Raw genomic sequence first — 25,025 nt, forward strand, 5'->3', positions numbered from 1 at the left:
TCGGAGCTGGGGACCGAACCCAGGGCCTTCCGCTTGCTAGGCAAGCGCTCTACCACTGAGCTAAATCCCCAACCCCCACTTTTTTCTTCAAGATTTATTAAATGTGAATACACTGTTGCTATTTTTAGACGCACCAGAAGAGGGCATCAGATTCTGTTACAGATGGTTGTGAGCCACCATGTTGTTTCTGGGAACTGAACTCAGGACCTCTGAAGAGCACCCAGCGCTCTTAACTGCTGAGCCATCTCTCCAGCCTATGCAGGTCACTTTTGAGTAGGATGCCTAGTCTTGTACATTGACCTGATTTTGTCGACATCTCTATTCAAGCTTTTAGTTTTGATATTTTGAGCAGAGAAGCACTGAGCACCATTGAAAAGGACGTAAAGGAAAACTGTGTACTGATGAAATCAAGACCATGGATTAGCGCTCTCTAGGAAGGTCCTGCCTCAGCCTTGTTTTGACTTGTTTTTAGAGTCCATTTTAAATACAGCGTGTCTGAAGAAAATGTCCATTAGTTAGCAGTACCTTTCCCTACTCGCTGGTTGTGATTGTCAGGGGGACAAAGTTCTAGAAAGCTTGCCAATGTCTTGTCAGTATCCTGTCCTGTTATTGATAAGCTACAAGACGGTTTCCTTTTACCACTGTGTGATGGTTGATTTCCTTTCTTTAAGGTGCTGATATTGATGCGTTGTGTGTTGCACCAAGACATGTTGATCGAAGTGATTTTTTCACCTCATTCTATGATAAATTGAAATTACAAGAAGAAGTGAAAGATTTAAGAGTATGTACATATTGGGGCAAGAAAGGAAGAGTAATGCCATTTAGTCTGTTGAGAAATGTTATTTACAGGTATAGGAGTCATTTCATTGAGCCGCCATAGTTGCCAGGCAATGTTAAACACTCAGCATGCATTCGTCTTTGTATTTTACAGTAAAGCTAGGATGATAAACCTGTAAACGCCTTACAAATTGGGAAGCAGAAGCAAACACAATGAGTAATCTCTGAACAGCCACATTCCCTACAACAGCAGTGGAGAATTGTGAAGCCCCAGATATGGAGTGTTAAAAGTTCATAGCTAAGGACTTACTTTTGTTGGGCATTATGCTAAATTGTGTCGAAGGAATTTCAAGTGCCATATTTTAAAAAATAGCAATAGTAGCCACGTACGTAGCTTATCTGTAATCCTGGCACTTGGGAAGTAGAGGCAGCAGAGGCAGAAGTTCAGGGTACTCTCGCTGTATGGTTGGTTTGAGGCAACCTGATCTAATTGATTGAGACCCTGGCTCAGACAAACTAAGAAGAGGTAGTGGTAGCATTAACCTGGGCTTATGGTGGAGCTTCAGGAACTAAACATACTCACTTTCTCTTCAACAGGCTGTTGAAGAGGCATTTGTACCAGTTATCAAACTCTGTTTTGATGGAATAGAGGTAAGGTCTAGTCTTGGTGGGCAGATTTTGGTGTGGGCTATGCTAGATATTGGTCAATTTAGATAAATATTTGGTTTCCAGTAAGAATTTGTGAGTTGGTTAATACCAACAATTTTTTCTTTTTTTTTTTTTTTTTGTCTTGGAAATGGGTGTCTGATCTTTGCAGAGCATGTGTGTTAGGTAGGTTCTTTTCTAACTCCAAGTGGAGGTGCAAGCAAAGGACTTAGGACTGGAAGCTACTGCAAAATAGTTCTCTGCTATTTTCTTCCCACGTGAACTTTGTTCAGGCAATAAGTATGCAGTCAGCCTTTCTACTTAGGCTACAGATAGGGACAGTGTGAGCTGACAGAGCTTTAAGTAGTTAAAGAGTTAGTCCCCCACGCCGCCTAGAGTTTTGGAGCACAGAGAGTTGTTGCCATAGAACTGATTCTGAGTTACTTCTATTGTAAAAGTAATGATGTCATGATAGTAATGTTGCTGAGTATAAAACTTGAGATACCGAAAGAATAACTTGCTGCCATTCTCTTAATAATATAACTGCAGAGGTAGGTTTTGGAATCTATATAAGATGAAAGGTTGAACTGTTGGGTTTAATGAGTAGCCAAAAAAGTTAAATTTGGTTAAGAATTAAATCTGCATAGTTTTTGACTTATAGCCAGTGTTTAAACATAAAGATACCTATAATTAAAATACAACTATTTACCTAATGTTTTTTGCTTTCTCTTTATGTAAAAATAAATGTGAATATGTGAGTTCCTTCCTGAGATCATTGTGTATCTGCCTCATATTTTGCCCCTTTAAGTATGCAGCTATTACAGCTCCTTCGGATGCTAAACCAGAACTTAATCAGTGTACAAGCGTAGCAAAGTTAGTCCTTCTTAACTGTTACCTGTTGAAATGATGTGTGCTCTTAGTTAGGTTTTATGTCATATCACTGTTCCCCATGCTGTAGCCTCTGTTTAATATGTCTGTGTATACAGCATGGGCTTCTGGTGAGACTGTTGTAGCCATTGTAAGGTTTGTGGTCGATGAGAGGGCTTTAAGAACTTTTTTAAAATAGAAAATGCATAAAATTAGTTTGACAGATATGGAATGTTAGATTTTATTTTTGTTTTAGATTGATATTTTGTTTGCAAGATTAGCACTGCAGACTATTCCAGAAGATTTGGACCTACGAGATGACAGTCTGCTTAAAAACCTAGATATAAGATGCATAAGAAGCCTTAATGGTATGTAAAAGCCTGCTTCCTTTTGTGAAGTCAGAGGGCTTTTTGTAAAATAGAAAATAACAGTTTTTAAAACGTATGCTTTGTAATGAAGGTTTTTATAGCCAGTGTAAATGCATAATGGATATCATAAAACATTCTTTCCCCTGGAACGACGACAGAGCCATGTTTGGTAGTTGATTTGCTCACTGATGACCTTACACTTTTCCTTGTTATTGATGGTATATTAGATCCTTAGAAAGACTGACATTTATAAAGCTGCTAGTGATTGAGGCTTTGCTGTGTCGCCCTCATTAATTTGAACTTCATAGTTGCTTTGTAATCTTATCAGATAGTGAAAAGGCTTTTCTCTTTAAAAAAGCAATGTTAATATAGCTCATTGCCAGTACTTTAAGACAACTATTGGAAGCTTAGGTGGACTGACTCCTCAGCGAGTAGTCATGAGTTACAAGGTTGAGATTAGGCAGACAGCTAGGTGTGTGAGCTGTTGTTTGGGATGGTGCTTGGATCAGGAAAGAGCTACTTGCTTTTATGCCTTTAAACTCTGTTGAATTCACACAGTCATTCTACCAAATAAGGTTTTAATTGGAGGATAGTCTTAGAAAATTGTGATGACACTATCATAACACTTGTGAGGCTTAATGTTCTGTTTCTCTCACTCCTGTTAATCAGGTTGCAGGGTAACCGATGAGATTTTACATCTAGTACCAAACATTGACAACTTCAGGTTAACTCTGAGAGCCATCAAACTGTGGGCCAAACGTGAGTTCAGAATTTGTTGGCTAGCTTATTAAAAACATTTAAGCTCTTCATCAGCACTAACTTAATCTTTTTGCTTTTCCCTTATCAACAGGGCACAACATCTATTCCAATATATTAGGTTTCCTCGGTGGTGTTTCCTGGGCTATGCTAGTAGCAAGAACTTGCCAGCTTTATCCAAATGCAATAGCATCAACTCTTGTACATAAATTTTTCTTGGTATTTTCTAAATGGTATGTTTTTAGATTATATTACAATAAAATTGATTGTAGACACTGAAGTTTAGTCTTATTTCTGTGACATTTCTACAGCTGGTTTCAGATATCAATTTTAGTTTATGGGCTAAGGGTGTATAGCTCAGTGGTAGACTTCTTATCTGGCATGCACCAAGGCCTTGAGTTTAGTCACCAGTCCCGCCAAAAACCCAACCAGTTTCAGTTCAAAACACAGCTACCGAGTTGGGAAGAGACATTGTATGTGAAAAGGCAAACCTAAACTCCCTTTGTTTTTCCTAGTTCTGCCAGGGTCATAAGGCAGATAAAGCCTGTGCTGCTTGTGTGAGCCTACCCTCCAAATAAACTCTGACCTCTTAGCTCCTGTAATGTGTGCTGCCATCTTCTGTGTTAATAGGGTGGGAGAACTCATACACACTCCTTCCATCGGATTGCTCTGTCCATAGATTATTGTTTGTGTGGCTGTGTTTTACCTTCAGCTGGTCATTACCTTGGCAAAACCTTAAAGGTATCACTTCTATAAGAATTTTTTAAAGAGTATGTTAAGTGACTGAAAAATGTAGTCACTGGATCCTTCGAGACTCGTTAGCCCAGGAGAGATCCATTAAGGTCTCCTAATCAAGATACACATGTCGATGAGTAAGAGAAGAAAAGTCCAAGACACTGCTGATTTGTGGTAGTTACTTTGACACCAAGAGTTGGGGTTTTAGTCAAATATCTTAAGAGAGATTTGTCTTCCATGTTGCCAACACCTTCATTTCTTCATATGAAGAAAGAATTATTCCTTTGTAGTCATTTGGTAACAGACTCTGGATTTAATTTATAGCTACCACTCTTTCCAGCATAGTTCTGCTGCTTTGCCTTTGTCATGGAGAGTGAGGTGTGGTAAGGTTAGACGCAGACCTTCTTTTAAGTCAATCCATGAACATTTCTAGTAGGCCAGCTTGATTTATACTAAGCAAAAGAAGCATTTTTCATCTTTGATCTTTATGCCTGACTGAAGTATCAATACATTTTATAGCACGACTGTATTAGATACAGTAACTACAGGAAGCACTGTCCTTGCTCACTTTGACCGTTACGCCTAGCACCTTGACAATAGTTATGTCACTTCGCATATGCCCGTGGATGGGACTAGTGTGAAGGCAGGAGTTTTTACTTTAAATGGGATTAGCCTTGTTAGAGGTTGACATGAACACACTAGATATCTTGAGGTGGCACTTCTTTATTTGACTAGTCCTTTAATCAGTTCTTTGGCAGAGCAGATGTTTGACATGAGTTTGAGAAAGCTATCTTGATTTAATTTCCTAGAGGAGGATTATGTAAACAGAAAGGAATGAGAGGCTGTGGTGTATATGCCAAGTGAGTGAAGCAGGGTTGCACTCACAAATGCTGTATGTTTAACAGAAACGTTTAGATGCTAATGTCCAATAGTCTTATCAAGTGCTACAATCTTTTTGAACAGGGAATGGCCAAATCCAGTGCTATTGAAACAGCCTGAAGAATGCAATCTTAATTTGCCTGTGTGGGACCCAAGGGTTAGTGTATTATTTTTTCCCCTACAAATTCACACTGTTCAATAACAAAAGTCACCTGCATAAACAAGGAGGCCGCCCAGTTCTTCGCACCTATATTTCACTTGTTATAGATGACCTGCTCTCTAATTGTCCTCCGGTCTGAGAAGTGTAATGCTGTACCCTGTAAACCACATTTAATTGTACACAGTTGATACAGATTTCACTAACAACTTACTCAATATAGCACTATCTTGTAAGTCAAAGTTGTATGGGCATTTGTGCTTTAAAAAAAAAAAATAAAAGGATACTAAAAATCCCTGTATATTTTTTTATTTGATCCAAGTATTTTGTTGAGTTGGCTTGTTTTAGAAAGCTCTTGCATAGTGTCTTTACGCAGCATAGACTTCTAAGCAGCATCGCAGTGACCGTGCTGTAACTGTGGTCTGGGTTAGTGTTTCAGAGATGCGGAAATGTGTTAAGGAAGATTACCCATTTTGTTGAAAAGTTCCAGATAGCATTTACTGCTTATGCTTTTTAGGTGTTAGTAACATTAGCTTTCTTAATTGATAAGAGGAGTTCATTGGATTAGAAATGTAACAGGTTTTTGAGATCATACATTTTTAAAATTTGTTACTTATTACAATATCAAAATCTCTTAAGTCCTGTTGGGCTCTGCCCCACGCTGTGTGCTTTCGAGTTGCCTAAGCCTCAAGGCATTTAAGGGAGAGTGTAAGCTGTAGTTGCCTTTGTGGGGATGAACCACAGAGTGTACAGATGAGCAGTCACTAAATCATCCTGTTGTCTGACCGGCCCAGAGCTGCTCTGCCTGTGTTAATAAGCTTACACTGATATCGGAAAGTTGGAAGGACAGTCCCATCTTACTTAATGTGAGTTTTATAAGAACACTTGAAAGTGTAATTTTGCAGGCGCTCATTTATGCTGCCAAATGCAGAAAAGCAGTAGATTTGCAACTACATTTTCTGTTTTGCTTTGTTTTTGCCAGCAGGTCCATGCAGTCAGGTTGCAAGGTAGCCATACCTCCATCATGGGAGCAGACTGTTGACAAGATCTTTCGTTCTGTAAATTCTATGAAACAGTCTCTTGACATGTGTTTTATTTCTCAACTCCAGCTATGAGTGAAGTAAAATGTAATCATTGGTTCAGTTTAACAAGGGGTAAAAGTCCAAGTATCTGTTGTATATGTACTTGAAGAAACTGATTGGCTGTTGTTGTATGTAGGTAAACCCCAGTGATAGGTACCATCTTATGCCTATAATTACACCAGCATACCCACAACAGAACTCCACGTACAATGTGTCCGTTTCAACACGGATGGTCATGGTTGAGGAGTTTAAACAAGGTAAGTGTTTCTGCTTCTGCTCTACTTCATACCCGAAGGGTCTGCCTACTGCTGCCGACCCAGCAGTCAGCTGGTTGTGCCATTTAATTGAATTGCCAGACTGGGTTTGTGCGTTTGTTTTTGATTATGCATTGGAGAGTAACTGAACAGTGTTTAAGCAGTTTACTCTGACTGTGTTAGAGAATGAAGCAGCAGTTAAAGATTTGGACATTATGGCTTGATTCAGGGCTCTGTCAGAGCCTTAGAACATCAGAGCTGATGCCATTTCGTCCTCCTGGGTTACTCAAGGCGTGTACAGGCTTTTTACACTGCTAGGAAAAGAACTTGGAATGTGGTTGGGAAAACTGCCTTTGAGAAGATCCTTATCTAAATTTATTATAAATTTAAAGGTATTACTAGTTGCCTTAATTCCTCAAAGACCAAAATGGCTAAAGGCATCAGAAAAGGCTGTGTACCATCTTCAGCTTTAAGTCGACTACTCTTCCACACAAGGAAGGTTTTTAATGGGAAAGACGTCTTGGCCATTTAGAGATGGCAGTCACTTGATTTTAAAAGGCAGAAACGTTATATGGGGAACTCAGGTAACTACTGTGCTTCACTTTGAGCCTTCCTGTGAGCATGACATTGTACTAATAGTGGCACTTTACCAGAAATGTGGCTCTCAGGAAATTCCCCAGTGCGTTTGCAGTACCCATGAGAATGTACTCTAGGGTTATGAAGTAGAACTTCCATTGGCTAATGTTTAGGACTGTAGTGAATGCATGTGGGATGTTTAAATTATTTAACATTCTAGATTGCTAGGTTGAAACATACAAATATTCTAATATGTTTTTAATTTAGGTCTTGCTATCACAGATGAAATTTTGCTGAGTAAGGCAGAGTGGTCCAAACTTTTTGAAGCTCCAAACTTCTTTCAAAAGTACAAGTATGTATTTTAAGGCATGTCAGCCATGTTGCTCTTAAGTAGTGGTTTAACAGTGGCATATGTGATATTTCCTCTTGCCAGATAGTGAACAAGTCTCTCTCCGGTGTCTCTAGAATTTTCCTTATCGTCATAAAGGACTTAGCATTTTTAGTAAACTTTTTCCTTTATCAGTACAGTGTGTTAACCTCACACTTTTGTTGCTTGATTAACTAGCAGTCCTACTGTGTGTCAGCATCCTTAGTTCTTCTAGGTCTGTCACTTATGACCAGGATAGTGTCTGCACCTTAGTAGACAGGTGAATGCTTAAAAAGTTAAGGTTCTCTCTCAAGAAACTTCTATGTCTAATTCTGAAAGCTTACTGGGATAGTTTAGAACGTGCACAGACCTAATGAAATGTCGGTGTTTGGCTGATTACATGTTTTTAATAATTAGTAGCACATTTTCCCCTTCAAAAATATGTCTGCGAATAGTTTTCTAACAATTTAAGTGGGTATAATTTTTATTAATGTCTTTAATATAATGCTTTTAATACCTTAGAGGTTAAAACCTCATGAATTGTGCTGTGTTGAAAAATGTAAGTTACAATAAATCTTAAAGAAAGAACAAAACCACATATGGACTCGAGCTTTATTTGCCCTGGGCTGAAAATTAACCAAGTCCCACTTAAATTCTTGCTTTAATGCTTGAGACTTTCCTGACCATTTTTATGTTGGACTGTGTTTTGTTACAATAATTTAAGCAAAACTATTTTATACCTTTCCCAAATTAAAAGTAAGAATGATGACCTCCATGATGTCTCCGTGTTTTGTTTCTGTATCTTGCATGAAATGCAGTGATGGAGTCAGTTTACCTGTTGTGTTCGGGGAGCGCTATGTTGTCAGAGTCGGAGCAGCATAGTACTGCAGTGCTCGCACTCACGCCCGTCTCTAGAGCTGTCGGTCTCATCGGCACATCATTGTGTTTCTTTAATGTTGAGGGAATAAGTGGCCATCATTAGGAATCGTATGTGCCAACCCTTGGAAAACACCATACTTGAGACATGGTCAGATCTAAAAGAATAAGGCCTGGACAAGTAGAGACGAGTTGTTCTGTTGCCTTTCCTGTCTCACATCTGTAGTTAGAAGAGCTGGAGAAAGATGGATTTCTGCTTCATTAGCTCAGCCTTGAGGGAAGGTGAATGAATGTAGCATTGACCACACCATGCTTTTACACTCGGGCACTGCTCGGATTGAGAGACACATGCTGGTGGGTCTTCATCACACCCGAGTCTTTGCTGTAGCTCCTGGAAGGTCTTGGCTGGCAAGAGGGTTAGTAATACTGAGACCTGAGGCAGTCATCCTTTAAAACCTACAAAGAGGAGGCTGTAGCGACAGGTTTGTTTCACAGCATTTTAAACCCAAATACCCTGGAGAACGTAAGAGCTAACTGCTCCACAAGCATGCCCATCAAAACACAGCGAGGACGGCATTGGGCTTATAAAGAGGTAGATTGGAGCAGTTTAAACGACTCGTCTCCATGGAAACACATTACACTGTAGCCGGAAGTAAGATTCTTAGTTTGCTGTAATCCAGACCTAGAAGAATTGTGGCTGCTGACACCCAGATGGGGTTTGTGTGAAGCATGCCTTGAAAAGTGTTACCTTTTCATTACTTAGAATTTTAAATTGTGTGAAATACTCCTGTATTCTTGGAAGGAAGGGGGACCATAAGCGGGATCTCATTCACCGTAATGTAAACTCATCCATTTTCAAACAGTGGGCTGGGGTTTGTCTGAAGAGAGGAATGGCATTGTATTGTAAACTTTTAAGGTTTCAAATAAATACTCTTATTTTGATAATTGTAGCTTGTTAAGTAACAGTAAATCATGGGCATTAGGAAAGGTGACTAGTGGTCATCTTAGGCATGTCACGAGGATCAGGGAGGAGTGTACTAGGAAAGTAAGTGCAATGAAAGATGTGTGAAAACTGGTCTTAGGGTTGCTTATAAAATCTGAGTTTACTTGGACACACTTAAATCTCACCACATGGGAGGGAGGCAAAGGCAGGAGGACCACGATTTCAAGGTCAGCCTGGCCAACATAGCGAGTTCCAAATCAGCTTGGAATATATGAGCATTCCTGTTCCCAACAGAAAACCAGCAGCAGCAAGACACCTTTAGTGAACTGTAATTCTTGCTTATGGATTTAAAGAGAATGATAAGGATTTTGACTAAGGGGGTTGGGGATTTAGCTCAGTGGTAAAGCGCTTGGCCCTGGGTTCGGTCCTCAGCTCCGGAAAAAAAAAAAAAAAAGAAAAGAAAAAGGATTTTGACTAAGATAGGTTTTTCTTTCAGTGCTTGGTATCTGAGCTGTCATCTACCCAGGTAAAGTACTGAGATGGCTTGGCCGAGAGACCAACTTACAGAATGCTTTTTTGGTAAATAACCATAACAACTTAAGTATTCTTACAAATTTTTATTAGGAAATCACTCTACAAGCTGAGGCATGTTCTTAGCCCTAGAACATTCTTAAATAAATTTTAATTCATTTAATTCATATTTGTATCTCTATAAACTCTTAGGGGAAGGTAGTAACAACGGTATTGACCATGTATTTTCTTGGAGATGTTTTTGAACTGGTTGGTACCTGGCAGGCATGGAGGGACATTTTGGAGGACTACACAGTAGTCTAGAGATGCTTCCGCTCTGAGGGGAAGGTCTTGAGATTCTCGGGAATTGCATACCAGCCCTCGTGTTGTTAAAATGCAGAGTTTGGGACTAGAAGGATTCTCAGCATTAGGAACACTGGCTGCCCTTCCAGAACATCTCAGATCAATTTCCAGAACCCACATGGCTGCTTACAACTGACTGTTAACTCCAGTTCTAGGGGACCCGTCGCCCTCTTCTGGCCTTTGTGGGCACTTATGTACACAGTACACAGACATACGGAGGCAAGATGCCTATACATAGAAAAGTAAAATACATAAAAGTGCAGATTCTTTTTAAGAAAACTAATTGGAGGTTTTCGGTGTCTTGGAGAAGTCACTGCTTTCTCTTGTGTTAAAATATTTGCAGCTTTTCTTTTAAACTAATTGATTTTATATCAAGTTTATTAAAATATAGCTACATAAAATTCATCCCATAAATCTTGTTATGAGGTATTTATATGTAAATATGTATGTGTGTCTAAGTATACAGAGAAGAAGAAACTTTACCCCCTTCTGTTGGGATGTCCTGAATAGGCAAGTTGAAGTATAGCCTTCAAAAATTTGAATTACCAACAAAATTGTGTTGCAAAATGGATTGCATATTTTTGAGTTTGTAAACAAAGTACTGTGCATCATTTAGTCCTGCTGAAGACCTGGGTGTTCCAATAAGAATATTAATTTTCAGGGGAGTGAAGGGGAAAATGTCTTTGTTGTTTGCTAGGTATGGTGATGCTGGTCTGTAATCCCAGCACATGGCGGGCGGAGGCAGGAGGATCACGTGCCTGTCCAGCCAGAGTAGTAATTAAGTCGCTTTAACTGTACCAGGATAGAACTGGAAAAGCTGTGGGGTGGGAAACTTAGGCAGCTTCACTCTTGTAAGGCTCTGTATGTGTGTCTGCCCTGGTAGCTGCTACACCTCTCTCTTTGACCCAGTAACCCAGAAATGTGATTAAGCATGACAGGACTTTGCTTGATTTGTATGATTCCTAGTTCCAGTTTCTCGGTACACAAAATACATGAACTTTGAGTGCTTTTATGGGACTCTAAGTGGTTTGTACGTGGCTTGTTTGAACTAATGCTGACCAAATGGGAAAAGAAGTACAATTCTGTGGCTGTGGACAGCCTGGCTCCATAGCTGGCCATAGTTCTTACTCTGTAGCTAGCTGCACCTCATTTCTGCGTGTCTTGGGCTTTCTTTCTCTCTACTTTATAAATTTCTGATAATTTAGTTAAATTTAGACATTACTTTTCCACAAAGAAAAATGCCATTCTGTTGTCCAGGTGGCATGTATTTCTAAGCTGTGTTTGGAGTTGCAAAGTTGTGAAGAGTTTGAATTGCCTTCCTCATAGATGGGCTTACTGTGGATGGTAGTTGTGTCTGATTCCTAAACCTTTGTGCTTTGACTGGCGACATTACCTGGAAGGTGTGAAAGAGCAACAGAAGGTTCTCAGACTTTTCAGACTGGATTATGCTGGCACCTTCCTGTCTAGTAGCCACTAGTTAATAATATCAGTTTGCTTTTGAGGTAAAGCTTCTTATGTAAAATGCAGCTTGCAGTATTTAAAAAAGACATTCTGTTATTAGTTTAAGAAAAAAGAATAGTAATTTAGTTGCATTTGCTTTCAGAAATAATAAGAATAAATACTTGTCCATGGAGATACTTTTCAAAGTCTAAACTTGGAATGTCTACATTTCGATGTGATTTAAGTTCTCAGTAGAAATCCCATTTACCTCTCAGGACAGTCTTGCCGCAGGCAGGTAGCCGGTGCAGTGGTTGCTTATGCCAGCAGCTTGGGTAGGTGGAGGGGCCGACTCCAGAGCAGCTCAGTGCTAAATGCCATGTGATGTTACTGGAAGCCTGATGTGCTTGGTGTATTTTTGAAGTCAGCTTTTATAGTGTGTATATTAATGATTATTTTTGTGTCAAGAGCCTTGTTTTTTGGTTTCCATGAAATCGTTTTTCTTTTGATAGGTTGAGCGCAATTGAGCGCCTGTATTAATTTTCTAGGTAGAACACTGTTGGAGTGTTGAGCAACATGAGTTACCATGTAATGTTTTTGTCAACCTTGAAAATTCAGATACTCTTTTGTAATTATTCATAGTTTGTTGTTGTAGAAAATCTAACTTGCCTATAGTGAAACTATGGAATTTAGCTTACATGATTTTATGTGCACACTGATTGGAAACCCCCTTGTTGAATCAATGTTGGCCTATAAGTGTGAGGAACCTTATTACATTATGGTTATAAGATCCAGCACAAAGCACATAAATAAAGTAAATAGCATGTTGTCTTTATCTTCAAAGGCATTATATTGTACTTCTAGCAAGTGCGCCCACGGAAAAGCAGCGTCTGGAATGGTGAGTAGTAAGAGGAGGCTGTCCCCGACATGACTCAGACAGCTCAGCCCACAAGTGGGAGGCAGCTGCTGCTCACGGAGCCTGCTGACTCACTGCGTGCGTGTGTGCGTGCGAGCGTGCGTGCAGTGGAGAGACCACGGCTCACTTCTGGACTGTGTTTGGTGCTGCTTAGCTTAGTTTGCTGACGTTCATGCCTGACAGATTTCTCATAACTATTTTTGGATAGAGTTACCCAGTTCTCTTTTTTCATCCAGTTTGTCATTTTTTTGGTAGATCCTAAGTCTCATAGTTTTATCTTTGGGGGGAATGTATGTATTTTATATGTGTATGTATTTTATACACACACACACACACGTGTATATGTACATGTATATATATATATATAATTATATTATGTTTAACTTGATTTTATATGACTTTTCATAGAATCTGTTATTAATATTAATGACATTTGTCTAGGGTGGGCTTGGTGGAATCAAAAATTCGTATCCTGGTTGGAAGTTTAGAGAAGAATGAGTTTATTACACTGGCTCATGTGAATCCCCAGTCATTTCCAGCCCCCAAGGAAAGTCCTGATAGGTAAGTATGTTTCCCATTGGATTCCATGCCTACCCTTGCACCTCGTGTGGATGTGCTCATAGGCACTTTGAGGTTGACTTTTGAGACAGGTTGTAGCCTGGATCTGCCTGGAACTTGTGATCTTTATGTCTCAGGCTGGACTTTTCTGGGCTTATAGGCATGTGCAACCATTTCCTTCTGGAGGGAGACTATATCTGGCTTTGCTTTTTGCTGATGATCTATCTGCAGCTTACTGGGTTTTTTTTTTTTTTTTTAATTCATTTTTTGGTCTGTTTTATAAGGATCCACAGAGATGCTCTTGATAATATATCTGAAGTTGTTTGATTTTTAACTTGCTGACTTTTCTGGATATAACTTTCATCAGGAAGTGTAGTGTGCCTTAGTTTCTCAGTATTCTGTGGTTTACCAATTGGGTTGATCTTAAGTTTTTTCCTATTAATTTAGCATTTATATCTGTGTTTTCCTTCTAGAAGAATTAGCACTGAAATAGATTTGTTTTCTCCAGTAATAGTCCTTGATAATGAAGTCTGTTTTCTGATTGGGTATTGATATTCTGTACATCTGTCCTAATGCTAATGAGTATTTCTAACATTCCTTCAGTTTTATACAGTAATTGTAGACTGTTCTACCAAGCATCTATCTTTGCTCTTTATTTTGAGGGGATATATTTGATTTGATTCAGGATGGAATGTGGACCATTGCAGAGACGGGTAAATGGGAAGTAGGCTCACCTGGTTGTTTGGTAAATGAGAAGTAGGCTCACCTTGTTGTTCTGGGTCTTAGAAGTTAGCTGCTGCTTTTTTGGTGCTCTTTGGAATTCGGAATGAAAGAGTGATAAGTTTTGCAGAAAGGATGATCAGGAAGTCGAGGTTAAGGTCACTTGAGTTGGCTCTTGAGTTTGAGTATTCTAGTGAAATAGAATTAATATTTTTCCTTTGAATCATTTAAAGGAATTATTTGAATTTGGTTTTTGAGATAAAGTCTTGTATATAGCCCAACCTGGCCTCAAACCTATGATCCTCCTGTTTCAGCCTCCAAAGAGTTGGGATTACAGGCATTTTTTGACCAAGGCTATTTGGAAAGTACAAAACGATATTTTTGAGGCAGGGGTCATACTGTATAACTCACTGAGACTCACTGTGTAGAGCTGGCTGGCCTGAAGCTCACTGAGATCACCTGCCTCTGACTCCCAAGTGCTGTGATTAGTGTGTGTACCACTATGCCCATCAAAAGTTCAGAGTTTATATATAGTAATTATGTATATGTAGCACTTTCCAAAAAGCATTATGCTTCCTACCCCATACCCCTTTTATATTTGAAACACATTTAATAGGTATTAGTGCTATGAATACTATGGACTCATCAGTGTAAACACAATGTACGAGCATTGCTTGGGAAGTTTACTTGCATAGTGGTGGCCTAGATGGCAGGTATGGTGAGGTCAGGCTTCTTGTGAAGGGGTTGGGCCTTAGAGCTTATTTACTTATACATCTGAATTTCATTTCCCACATACCTTACCTAGACTGTCAACCCATCATCAACAGCATGCTCTCCTGAATCCTAATGGCCTGTGCTAATGTTCTTTGCAGGGAAGAATTTCGCACAATGTGGGTGATTGGTTTAGTGTTTAAAAAAACTGAAAACTCTGAGAATCTCAGTGTGGACCTCACCTATGATATCCAGTCTTTCACAGACACAGGTATGTATGTCTTTACTTAAGGAACTCCTCGGTGTTTCTTGATGTACATAGCCATGCTTTTTATAGTAATTGAGCACTGAACAATAATCATTAGAGTAACCTTAGTACATTCAGTACTGTAAAATAAATAACTTCTTTGTGTTAGGCCTTAAAGTTAGGTGAGACCATTTGTAATTTGATATGTCCATATTTTGAGACAAACACATTTCAATCATCTTGAAGCTTAGAGCTTGAAGCTGAAATTTTGGTAACTTGAAGACATTTAATTTTTGGTAAAGATCGGCCAAGGGATTATTACTATCTCATATAGGGAGCAGGCAGCTATGTCTGTATGTCGGATGAACTTGGGTTCCTGGGTAAAGATGAGATGTGTTGGTTGAAAGCTTTAAAGTGAGCTGTCACAGTCTCTGTGATTTGTGTTTGAATATACACAGCAATTCAAGGAGTTTGTGAGCCTTACAGGGATGCCAGCATGTTGTCCTAAAGCACTAATTCTCTTTAGAACATTTTCTAGATTCACACTTTGAAACACATTAAAAGTTACTTTGACACCAATTAATTGTAGTGAGGAGAGCTACAATTGTAATGTAGTAATATTCTCTGTTCTGCTGTTTTGCTTTCTGGAATCTGGGTTATACCAAACCCCAGGAGTTCTCTCCTCCTCTGACCTGCCTGGGAAGTGATGAGCCTTATCTCCAGCCAAGCCACATTGTCCTCCTGTCAGTCCCTGACTAGTCTGCATGTGTGAAGAAGTCTATGGAAGGAAGGCCACTGGCTGGGAGGGTGGGAAAAGCTGATGAAGGAAGGCACAGGCAGACAGAACTGACCAGACACTCACTGTAAGAAAGGAGCGAGCGAGCCACAGTCCTTTAAGTACTGCTAGGAGGACGGTACTGGCTCCTCTCAAGGCCCATCTGAGAGACACTCAGACCTCTTCTTAGGTAGTAGAATTTACAACATAAGTTTTTCAGACTGGCTGTTTGTGTAAGGTACCCTGGTCATTAAGGTTTCTGAGACACCATGGGTCTGATATCAAATGACCATGCTTACATAGTGACTGTCCAGTTCATGCAGAAGAAAGGGCTAAGTTCTGCTTGTAATTTACAGTACACGATCTTCTTCCTTCATTATAACCTGTCATTGTATATTTTGGGACTAGAAAGATAATGAAGTTAGGGGAGCAGCAGGGTCTGGAGCGTAGTTCGGTGATTATAGAGCAGTTTTCAGGCAATACTTGTTACTTAGACACAGTGAATTCAAGCCAGATATGTAGTGCTACTTAGTATTAGGGCTTTCTTTTCAAAATATTATATGAAGATTTATTTTATGTGTGTATAAACGGTGTGTGTGCGCCTGATGCCTACAAAGACCAGAGAGGGTGTCAGAGCCCCTGAAACTGGAGTGATGGATGGTTGTAGGTTGATGCGGAGTAGGTACGGAGAACTGGCAGGCCATTTCTGTAGCACCAGACTGTTTTGTAGCTAGGTCTTGATGGCAATCTTAGGAAAGCTCTATGTTAGGAATGTAGAGGTCTGTGGATCTGACCATGACCTCATCTCCCTTGTCTTCTGTGGTTCCTGCTCAGGGTATGTGGTTTTTGGGTTTTTTCTTCCTGAAATACTGTTGGACCCAGGTACTGTCTGCTTAGCTTTGCACTAAAGTCATTTGGGTTTGGGGGTAGGGTTTTGCTCTGTGGCTTAGGGTCTGTCGGATGGCAGCTCAGTGTCCTGTTCACCTGTCTTCAGAGTCCTTACAACCACCTGACAGTCATGTTGCTCTGTTCTCTCCACTGGATTCTGCAGCTTGCTTGTGCTTTTTCCTGCTGTTTCCAGTGGCTGCAACAGTTTTATAGTTGTGCAAACTGTTTTTTTTGTTTTTTTTTTATGGCTTGACTGAATCTCCCTCCCCCTTTTGTTTTTTAAATGTAGCCCAGGCTGCCCTTGGATTTACTATGAAGGTTAAAATTACCTTCAACTTGTTCTTGTATCTTCATGGAGACATGAAGGGGTTTTTTTTGTTTTTGTTTTTTTTTTTTGTTTTTTTTTTCTTTTCTTTTTTCCGGGGCTGGGGATTGAACCCAGGACCTTGTGCTTCCTAGGCAAGCGCTCTACCACTGAGCCAAATCCCCAACCCCTGACATGAAGGGTTTTGTTGGGTTTTTATATATAGGTGTTATACCACAGAACCTCACCCTCACTTAAATGTTCCCATTTTGAGGTGCTGTGATCTAAATAATTTGTATTTATTGGTAATATTTCATTTTGAGCCACAATGTTGCTTTTCATAGAGGAAAAAAATGCAGTTTTACATTGAAAATTCTTTTTTATGGTTTTGGGTTTTTATATTAATGTCTTATGTAGCTCTGGCTATCCTGGAACTCACTTGTAAATCAGGCTGGCCTTGGATCCGTCTACCTCCTTGGAGCTGGGATGTAAGGTGTGTGCCACCACACCCTGTCTTACTGTATGTGTTAGTTAGGAGTGTCTGTGTGTAGAAGTGTGTTTGCTGAGTTACCTGTACTCACAGACAGGGCGTTAGATCCCCTGAAGTTGGAGTTACAGGCAACTGTGAGCTACTTCATGGGTTCTGGGCTGCAGACTCAGGTCCTCTTCACAAACAGCACTGGCTCTTAACAGCCAAGCCTCCAGCCGTTCATGGCTGGAGAAGTATGGTCAGGTGGCTTCCTGCTGTCTGACCGTCACTGGGCGGCAGCAGGGGTTCTTTCCCAGGATCAGAGTCTTAGACTTTGTGGGAGACGGAGAGAGGTAGATGTACAGAGTACTTTGCATTCCGATATTTTCTCTTGCTTCTTATTGGCACCAAGAGAGTTAGTGTGCTAAAGGATTGAGTGCATTTGCTCTTCCTTACTTGCATGACTTGACCACCATTGGATGACAGCAGACTAGGGACAGGCAGTGGAGAAGGTTCCCACTTACATTACTTTCTTCTGGATGAATTTAAACACGCCTGTATTAAACCGTTTTCATTGTTTGTAACAATGTCTGTTGTGTAGTTTATAGGCAAGCAATAAACAGCAAGATGTTTGAGTTGGATATGAAGATCGCAGCAATGCATGTGAAGAGAAAGCAGCTCCACCAGCTGCTGCCAAGTCATGTGCTTCAGAAGAGGAAGAAGGTATGTCAGAAAGGAGTTGATGGCACCCGCCACCAGTGCAGTGCTGTGTACCTGTGCCAGCTGGTTTGTCCAGACTCCGTCCCTGTGGGACGGCCGCTATTGACTGAGCACAGCATCTGACAGGCTAGTCAGTTTGTGAAATCTTGCTCTCAGCACTGTGCTCCTGTACTTGTCTTCATTACTGGATAGGGGTTAATGTGACACTTGAACACCCTGAGTTTGTATATGCCATTCTCTCAGGAAGAAAAATACCTTTAAAGTTTCACACACGTGTCTAAACTTGTAGAAGAACAAAGTTGTCATTACATGTTCAACTGTACTTCAAAGAAGGAAGATGTCTTCTTGTTTACTATAGAGTAGGTGTTGAGTTCAATTCCCAGCAGCCACATGGTGGCTCACAACCATCTGTAATGAGGTCTGATGCCCTCTTCTGGTGTGTTTGAAGACAGCTACAGTGTACGCATATAATCAATCTTTTTTATTTTTTTTTTAAGAATATCACTCTCACTGGTCACCAGAGGTAAAGTATTGTAGTGTGTCCCCACCCCACCCCCCCCCCCCCCCCGGAGCTGAGGACCGAACCCAGGGCCTTGCGCTTGCTGGGCAAGCACTCTACCACTGAGCTAAATCCCCAACCCCATAGTGTCTTATTCTGATGTTTCTATTTTGAATGACAGAATTTTAAACCTTCTTGTCTTGAATGTATCGACACATAGAAAGAGTGACTTGGACATGTGCCTGGCAAATAGTAAATAAATAATGAAGCTAACATCTGTTATTAATGCCAAGGTCAGTTACAGCTTAGGAGTGGGCAAGTACAGAGATACCTGGCCCTGATAGTTTCAGGTGACTGCTTTGTCAGATGAGTCTGACTGTGTAACTCAGCCTAGACTCCTGATTGCTGGGGTCAAGTCCATTCATCAGTTCATCCCCACACCTGACCTCAGAAGGAAATGCCATTGGAAGTTACTTGAATAGGTCATGTCATCTTTGAAGGCTTTCAGCACTGCTGAGGCCCAATCGTGGGATCCCTGCTAAGCACATGCAACCATCCCAGCCACACAGCAGTCTGAGAGGAATGTGTTCAAACACGTTCCCTGTAGTTAAAACATGGAAACCCTGTTTTCAAAAGTGAATGTAAGCAATTAGTCTGTGTTCTTTTTTTTTTTCTTTTTTTCGGAGCTGGGGACCGAACCCAGGGCCTTGCGCTTCCTAGGCAAGCGCTCTACCACTGAGCTAAATCCCCAGCCCCTTAGTCTGTGTTCTTTAATTCTTGGCAATAGCAATTTTAAAAACTCTTAACAGCTATTACACAGGTTTTCTAGAACCATGGGTTTTTATTAGCTTTTAAAGTCTTATTATTAAATGACCATGTGACTAATTGTTTTACAGCTCTAATTGGGTTTTCCTGTTCATTTTTCTTATACTTTAAGGCTATGCTTACCTAAAATTAAACTGTAGGTAGTATTACTAACCAGGAATCTCCTGTTCACAGTTTGACCATCCAACAAAGTAACTGTCACATGTGTGTCTGTGGACACACACTGATGAGGAGGTAGACTGTCACTCAGGTTCAGATGTTCTTGACCGTTTTTGACTTTACTTTTTGTTTATAGTAGTTTGATCCTTTCTACTTCCCTGTTTGAAAGAATTTATATTGTTCATTCCACTTCATTTTCTACTGTGAAAATGGACTCTGAAGGTGGAGTAAAACGAGCAGCTTGCTACTTTGTGTCTGTATCTGTCCCACAGTAGGAAACCTAAAGTAGAGGCCCATGTGTCCTGTGCCCCCTCTAAAAAGTATAGTGGCCATCTTAGATCTCTTGCTTTCAAAGATCTTTGCTGATAAGATAGTGATGGTTGGTAAAAAATGGTTTTTGTTTGGGAGGAAATTGGGAGGTTGAAGCAGGATTGCCTAAGCCTAGGGATTAAAGCAAATGAGGGCAACGTGTGACCCTTTTTGTTTGTTTGTTTTGTTTTGTTTTTGAGGCAGGGTTCCTCTATCCCTTGCTGTCCTGGGACTTGTTCTGTAACCCAGGCTGTCCCTGAACTCAGATGCTGCTCCCTCTGCCTCTGGAGTGATGAGATTGAAGGTGTGCTCCATTATGCACAAGCCCAGCTTTGTGACCCTTTCTGTTAGAAGAATGTGTTGATTCACACAGTATGAATTTAGAACTAAGTAGAGTGTCCATATCAGATAGTTAGGTCAAGAAGTACATGACCCTCTCTATCTATGCTGTTTATAGTCCTCGTGGCATGCAGCATTTTTATAATTTGTTATGAGTGCGTTTCAATAGAAATCATAAATGTGGTAAATCATTCCTTTTTTTTTTTTTTTTTTGGTTCTTTTTTTCGGAGCTTGGGGACCGAACCCAGGGCCTTGCGCTTCCTAGGCAAGCGCTCTACCACTGAGCTAAATCCCCAACCCCGGTAAATCATTACTTAAAAACATAAAAATTAAACTTTTCTTGGTTGCAGCATTCAACAGAAGGAGTCAAGTTAGCAGCTCTGAATGACAGCAGCCTTGACTTGTCTATGGACAGTGATAACAGCATGTCTGTGCCTTCACCCACCAGTGCTATGAAGACCAGTCCATTGAACAGTTCTGGCAGCTCTCAGGGGTAAGCAAAGGGAGGCGGGAGGGGATGACGCGTTTGTTGACTAAATACAGTGGAGGGTTCTAAAGTTTATTCTAACTTAAGGTTTTCTAAATTTGTTTTTATTAGTATTAGTTATGCAAGCTGGTAAATTTCCTTGGAGTCTATGAAGTATCTGGTCATAGCCACTGAACTGGCTAGTTTTGTGTGAAGTTAACACAAGCTGGAGTTATCACAGAGAAAGAAGCCTCAGTTGAGGAAATGCCTCCATGAGGACCAGCTGTAAGGCATTTTCTCAATTAGTGCTCAAGGTGAAAGGACCCTTGGGTGGTGTCATCCTGGGCTGGTAGTCCTGGGTTCTATAAGAGAGCAGGCTGAGCAAGCCAGGGGGAGCAAGCCAGTAAGTAACATCCCTCCATGGCCTCTGCGTCAGCTCCTGCTTCCTGACCTGCTTGAGTTCCAGTCCTGACTTCCTTTGGTGATGATCAGCACTGTGGAAGTGTGAGCTGAATAAACCCTTCCCTCCCCGACTTGCTTCTTGGTCCTGATGTCTGTGCAGGAATAGGAACCCTGACACAGACAGCCACCCTGTCTGTCCTGTACCTTTCCATCTCTTGACTCTGACTTTTCTTTTTTTAGAATCAGTTTTAACTCTTAGTTTATGGACAGTAATTTTCATTTTGGGGACCAGAGTGCTTGGACTTAGGAGTGATGTGGGTGCCTTCATCTGTCAGGCTTACTTAGAGATAGCAGGAGTACTGAGCACACGTCTAGGTCTGCCTGTCTCCATGATTGAGCAAACCCTTACTGATGGTAGAGAGGGTAAATGCTTGCACTGAGCAGTTTTAGATAAAGGGAATATTTTTTCCCTTAGAAGAATTTACTGTTGTAAAACATGCAACGCATTTTAAGAATTGCTAAAAAGGCTCTACATCCCATAAAATTAGGGCCTGGCGAGGCTGCATTTGCATTTAGCATTTATGGGTCAGTGCTGTCTTGTGCTTTTTTTCTGTTAGGTTTTACCACACAACCTTATTTGCAGGGGATCTTGTTGGCAGTTGTGATGGTTAGACTGATTGCTATTAGGGAGTTGAAATGCAAACACTGACCTTTTGATAGGTTTCGGCCTAATAATAAGCTAAATATGTGTGTTCTCACTGGCAGACCAAGTACTCCGCCTACTGGCTGTATTTAAAGTACAGGAGAGTGGCATGGCATCACTTCTGTCAGCTGTGGTTTTTATATGTACATCACAGAAGTTTGTGTCTGTGTTGCTGTATGTATTTATATGCCTTTTCATTGTTACAGGAGCATGGGAAGTTAAAACCAAAGAAACATTTTACCTTACATATGGGGCATATGTTGCTAACATTTAATTGTTGTTCTGATTGTCTTTAACGCATAATTGATCCTTACCCCTTCTTTTTTCTATCCTTCTCTCTGTTTCCTGTTTTAGCAGAAACAGTCCTGCTCCAGCTGTGACCGCAGCATCTGTGACCAGCATTCAGGCTTCTGAGGTTTCTGTACCACAAGCAAATTCCAGTGAAAGCCCAGGGGGTAAGAAGCTGGGCTTGCCACTCTTGTGAGCCCTTGCATGATAATTGGTTTTATACTTTATGTAAGAAAGTGATTTATTGGTTAAGTTGTTGTGGATTCAGTTTTTTTAGTGCCTTTTAAATTTTTTAGTGAGTTTCGTGTGCTCCTGCTTGTCTGTATGCACTAGTGTGTGAGGACTCTCAGAGGTCAGAGGTTCACAGATGGTTGCTAATCTAATGTAGGTGCTAGGAACAGTACATGTTCTTAACCTCTGAGCCATCTCTGTCCAGTCAGTTTTGTTTTGTTTTTAAGGCAGAGTTTTAGGCTCAAACCTTCTGATCCTCTTACTGCTCCTCCCCCCACTCCCAACCTCCACCCCATGTTCTGGGGCTATAGGTATGTGCTTGGTACTTGTCTTTTAATAGCACTTTAGTGTTTGCATATAAAGTTATTCATGAAGTGAGTTAGGTGAAGTATCCACTTTCTTTGTTACTTGGTGTCTGTAATGATTTTGATTTGTGTGTTCATACCTTTTCTGTTTAGGTCCATCGAGCGAAAGCATTCCTCAAACTGCCACACAGCCAGCCATTTCTCCACCACCAAAGCCTACAGTCTCCAGAGTTGTCTCCTCAACACGACTGGTAAACCCGTCGCCTAGACCTTCAGGAAACGCAGCAACAAAAGTACCTAATCCTATAGTAGGAGTCAAGAGAACGTCCTCACCCCATAAAGAAGAAAGTCCTAAGAAAACCAAAACAGAAGAGGTATATGTGCACACTTACATACACACAGGCATGGCAGCCTGGCTCACCTGCTCCTGAATCTAGTAGGGAACACTCAGGAAGACCCGGGGCGTCTGCGGTGCCTCACTGCAGTCGTGCCTCACTGCAGTCGTGCCTCACTGCAGTCGTGCCTCACTGCAGTCGTGCCTCACTGCAGTAGTATTTCTACCTCTCCTACTCTGGGTAGCTTCTGCATCCAATGGTGAATGGAAAACACAGTTAATATCCTAATTTACTATTCTTTATGACTTTTATTTGTACTGACTCTTTATGGCTCTTTGGGGACTGTTTTGCCTTTAACTCAGTTTTATATTGTAATTGGTATCAGAGGGTGGCTGAGCCATTGGCTGTGTGCTAGGAATTCCTGGGAGGGAATTAGAGCTTGCTCTGCCTCTAAGCTGTAGCCCTAGTCCTCAAAGCTTTATTCTTGTGATGAACAGGTTGCAAAGGCAGATTAGTTTAGTTTCGGACTCCCAACTTTCAGGAAGCTTGCTATGTGTTTAACAGTCACTATCAATCCAGTGTTAAGATCAAGCAGCGTTAGGACAGTACTGGGCATTGTGTTGCAGTTGTGAGTCTAAGGGTGGTTTGTGGTGTGCCACACAAACGCTCCTGCTACACTGCCCTCTATCCCTTTAGTGTCATCTAAATGCCCCAGGGTCTAGCTGTGCAGTCTGGGCTCAGTTAATCTCGGGTTTGCTTCAGTAGGACAGTCGCTGTTGCCCAGAGCTGCCAGTCCGAGACTGCTTGTTTCATGATGAATTCTGCTCTAGAATTTGTTATCTAAGAACTTTCTTAGAGCAGAAAAAAGAACGTAGGTTTCTCTTGGGTATCCATTGCACTTTGATCAGTATTGGTGAAACATCCGTAATCAGATACCTTTGTTTTAGATTGACTTTAGAAATAAATATCTGTAATTAATGGAGTAACACTTTGTTATTCATGATGTTAAACTAGAAAGGAAGTAGGACATAATTTCACCTATCCTGCTAGGTTTTGATAATTGATGTGTTTGTAGTGTAGTGCTTTTTTTTTTTTTTTTTTTTTTCCTTTCTTTTCTTTTCTTTGTTTTGGAGCTGGGGACTGAACCCAGGGCCTTGCGCTTGCTGGGCTAGCGGCTAGCGCTCTACCACTGAGCTAAGTCCCCAGCCCAGTGTAGTGCTTTTTCTTGTTGTGTTGTTTGTGAATAGGGATATAATCCAGGGCCTTATGTACTTCTAGGCCAGTGTTCTACCATTGATTTACACCCCCAATCCCTTGGTAGTTTTTGATTCTCTTGTCTTAGTCTCCTGAGTGCTAGGTCGGTCCGTCTGTCCGTCCGTCCGTCCGTCCATCCATCCATCCATCCATCCATCCTGATAAATGCATCAGAGCCTTTCTAGGAACTGGATTTGGACATGTGTTTTTGAGGCAGTCTCAAGAGCAGTACTTGAAGCTGGCTTTAAATGTAGGGCACTCTTCCTGCTTCTGGTTCCGTAATTCTGGAATTACAGTTGTGAATTTAGATTTCTTTTTACCTTCATGATTTGTCTCTGATCTCCTTATGATAAGGTGCTCTGTGAGTGCTTAGCAGCGAGTGTCCCAGCACATGGCTCGTCACTGGAGCTACATGGACGCTTGTACTCCTGGGTCTAGAGCAGTCCTTGGGGGATAAAGAGTTACATACAGTTAGTGTGGAAGACACAGCATTACTGTGTCAACAGAAACAGTCCATTGATGCTTTACTGTTTACACAATACAGCTACATCTCTGATGAGCTCAGCCACTCTCTCTGCCTCTTCAACTCAGCTTTTTGTTTGTTTATTGAGGTAATGTAAGGTCTTTAAGTTTGGACTGGAACTGAACTAAGTGAACTCAGGAGGTGGTCCAGACAGCTTCAAACTTACGGTCTCTCCTTCCTACTACCCACCTACCCCAGCCCCGTGAGTGCTGGGGTCATGGGCCTGGTCCTCCAGTCCTCATTCCTTCTTCTGTCACTAAGTGCTTTAGAGAAAATTCCACTGTGGTGGTGTTATTCCCTAGAATTGTGTAACACTAGAATTTTAAGATCACATGTCTAAGAGAGAGTATGAATAAACTCAGATTAGATTCCTTGATAATATGACACCCCTGTTCTCACTGTTTTCAAAATATCCCTTAAACGTGGGACCAAACAAGTTTAAGATGCCAGTGTTAAAATGTCCTTTAAAATACAAGCTTTGTCCTTT

The 25,025-nt window shown here is 40.9% G+C and overlaps 1 protein-coding gene across 15 annotated transcripts in view; it reads left to right on the plus strand.

Moving 5' to 3' along the window:
• Papola (poly (A) polymerase alpha) overlaps positions 1-25,025 on the plus strand; it is a 52,367-nt gene that overhangs the window by 19,795 nt on the left and 7,547 nt on the right. For 8 of the 15 annotated variants that reach the window (NM_001108056.2, XM_087553483.1, XM_087553486.1 and 5 more), the window contains 15 exon segments: positions 672-781; positions 1,375-1,428; positions 2,546-2,657; positions 3,327-3,416; positions 3,508-3,646; positions 5,112-5,184; positions 6,403-6,523; positions 7,364-7,448; positions 12,437-12,490; positions 12,950-13,069; positions 14,659-14,768; positions 17,782-17,903; positions 20,382-20,524; positions 21,957-22,057; positions 22,580-22,800. In NM_001108056.2, the coding sequence (NP_001101526.1) occupies positions 672-781; positions 1,375-1,428; positions 2,546-2,657; positions 3,327-3,416; positions 3,508-3,646; positions 5,112-5,184; positions 6,403-6,523; positions 7,364-7,448; positions 12,437-12,490; positions 12,950-13,069; positions 14,659-14,768; positions 17,782-17,903; positions 20,382-20,524; positions 21,957-22,057; positions 22,580-22,800 (1,655 nt within the window). 15 annotated transcript variants of the gene reach the window in all.

Source organism: Rattus norvegicus, chromosome 6 (assembly GCF_021556685.1).
Source record: "Rattus norvegicus strain SHRSP/BbbUtx chromosome 6, alternate assembly SHRSP_T2T, whole genome shotgun sequence".
Taxonomy (NCBI): Eukaryota; Metazoa; Chordata; class Mammalia; order Rodentia; family Muridae; genus Rattus; species Rattus norvegicus.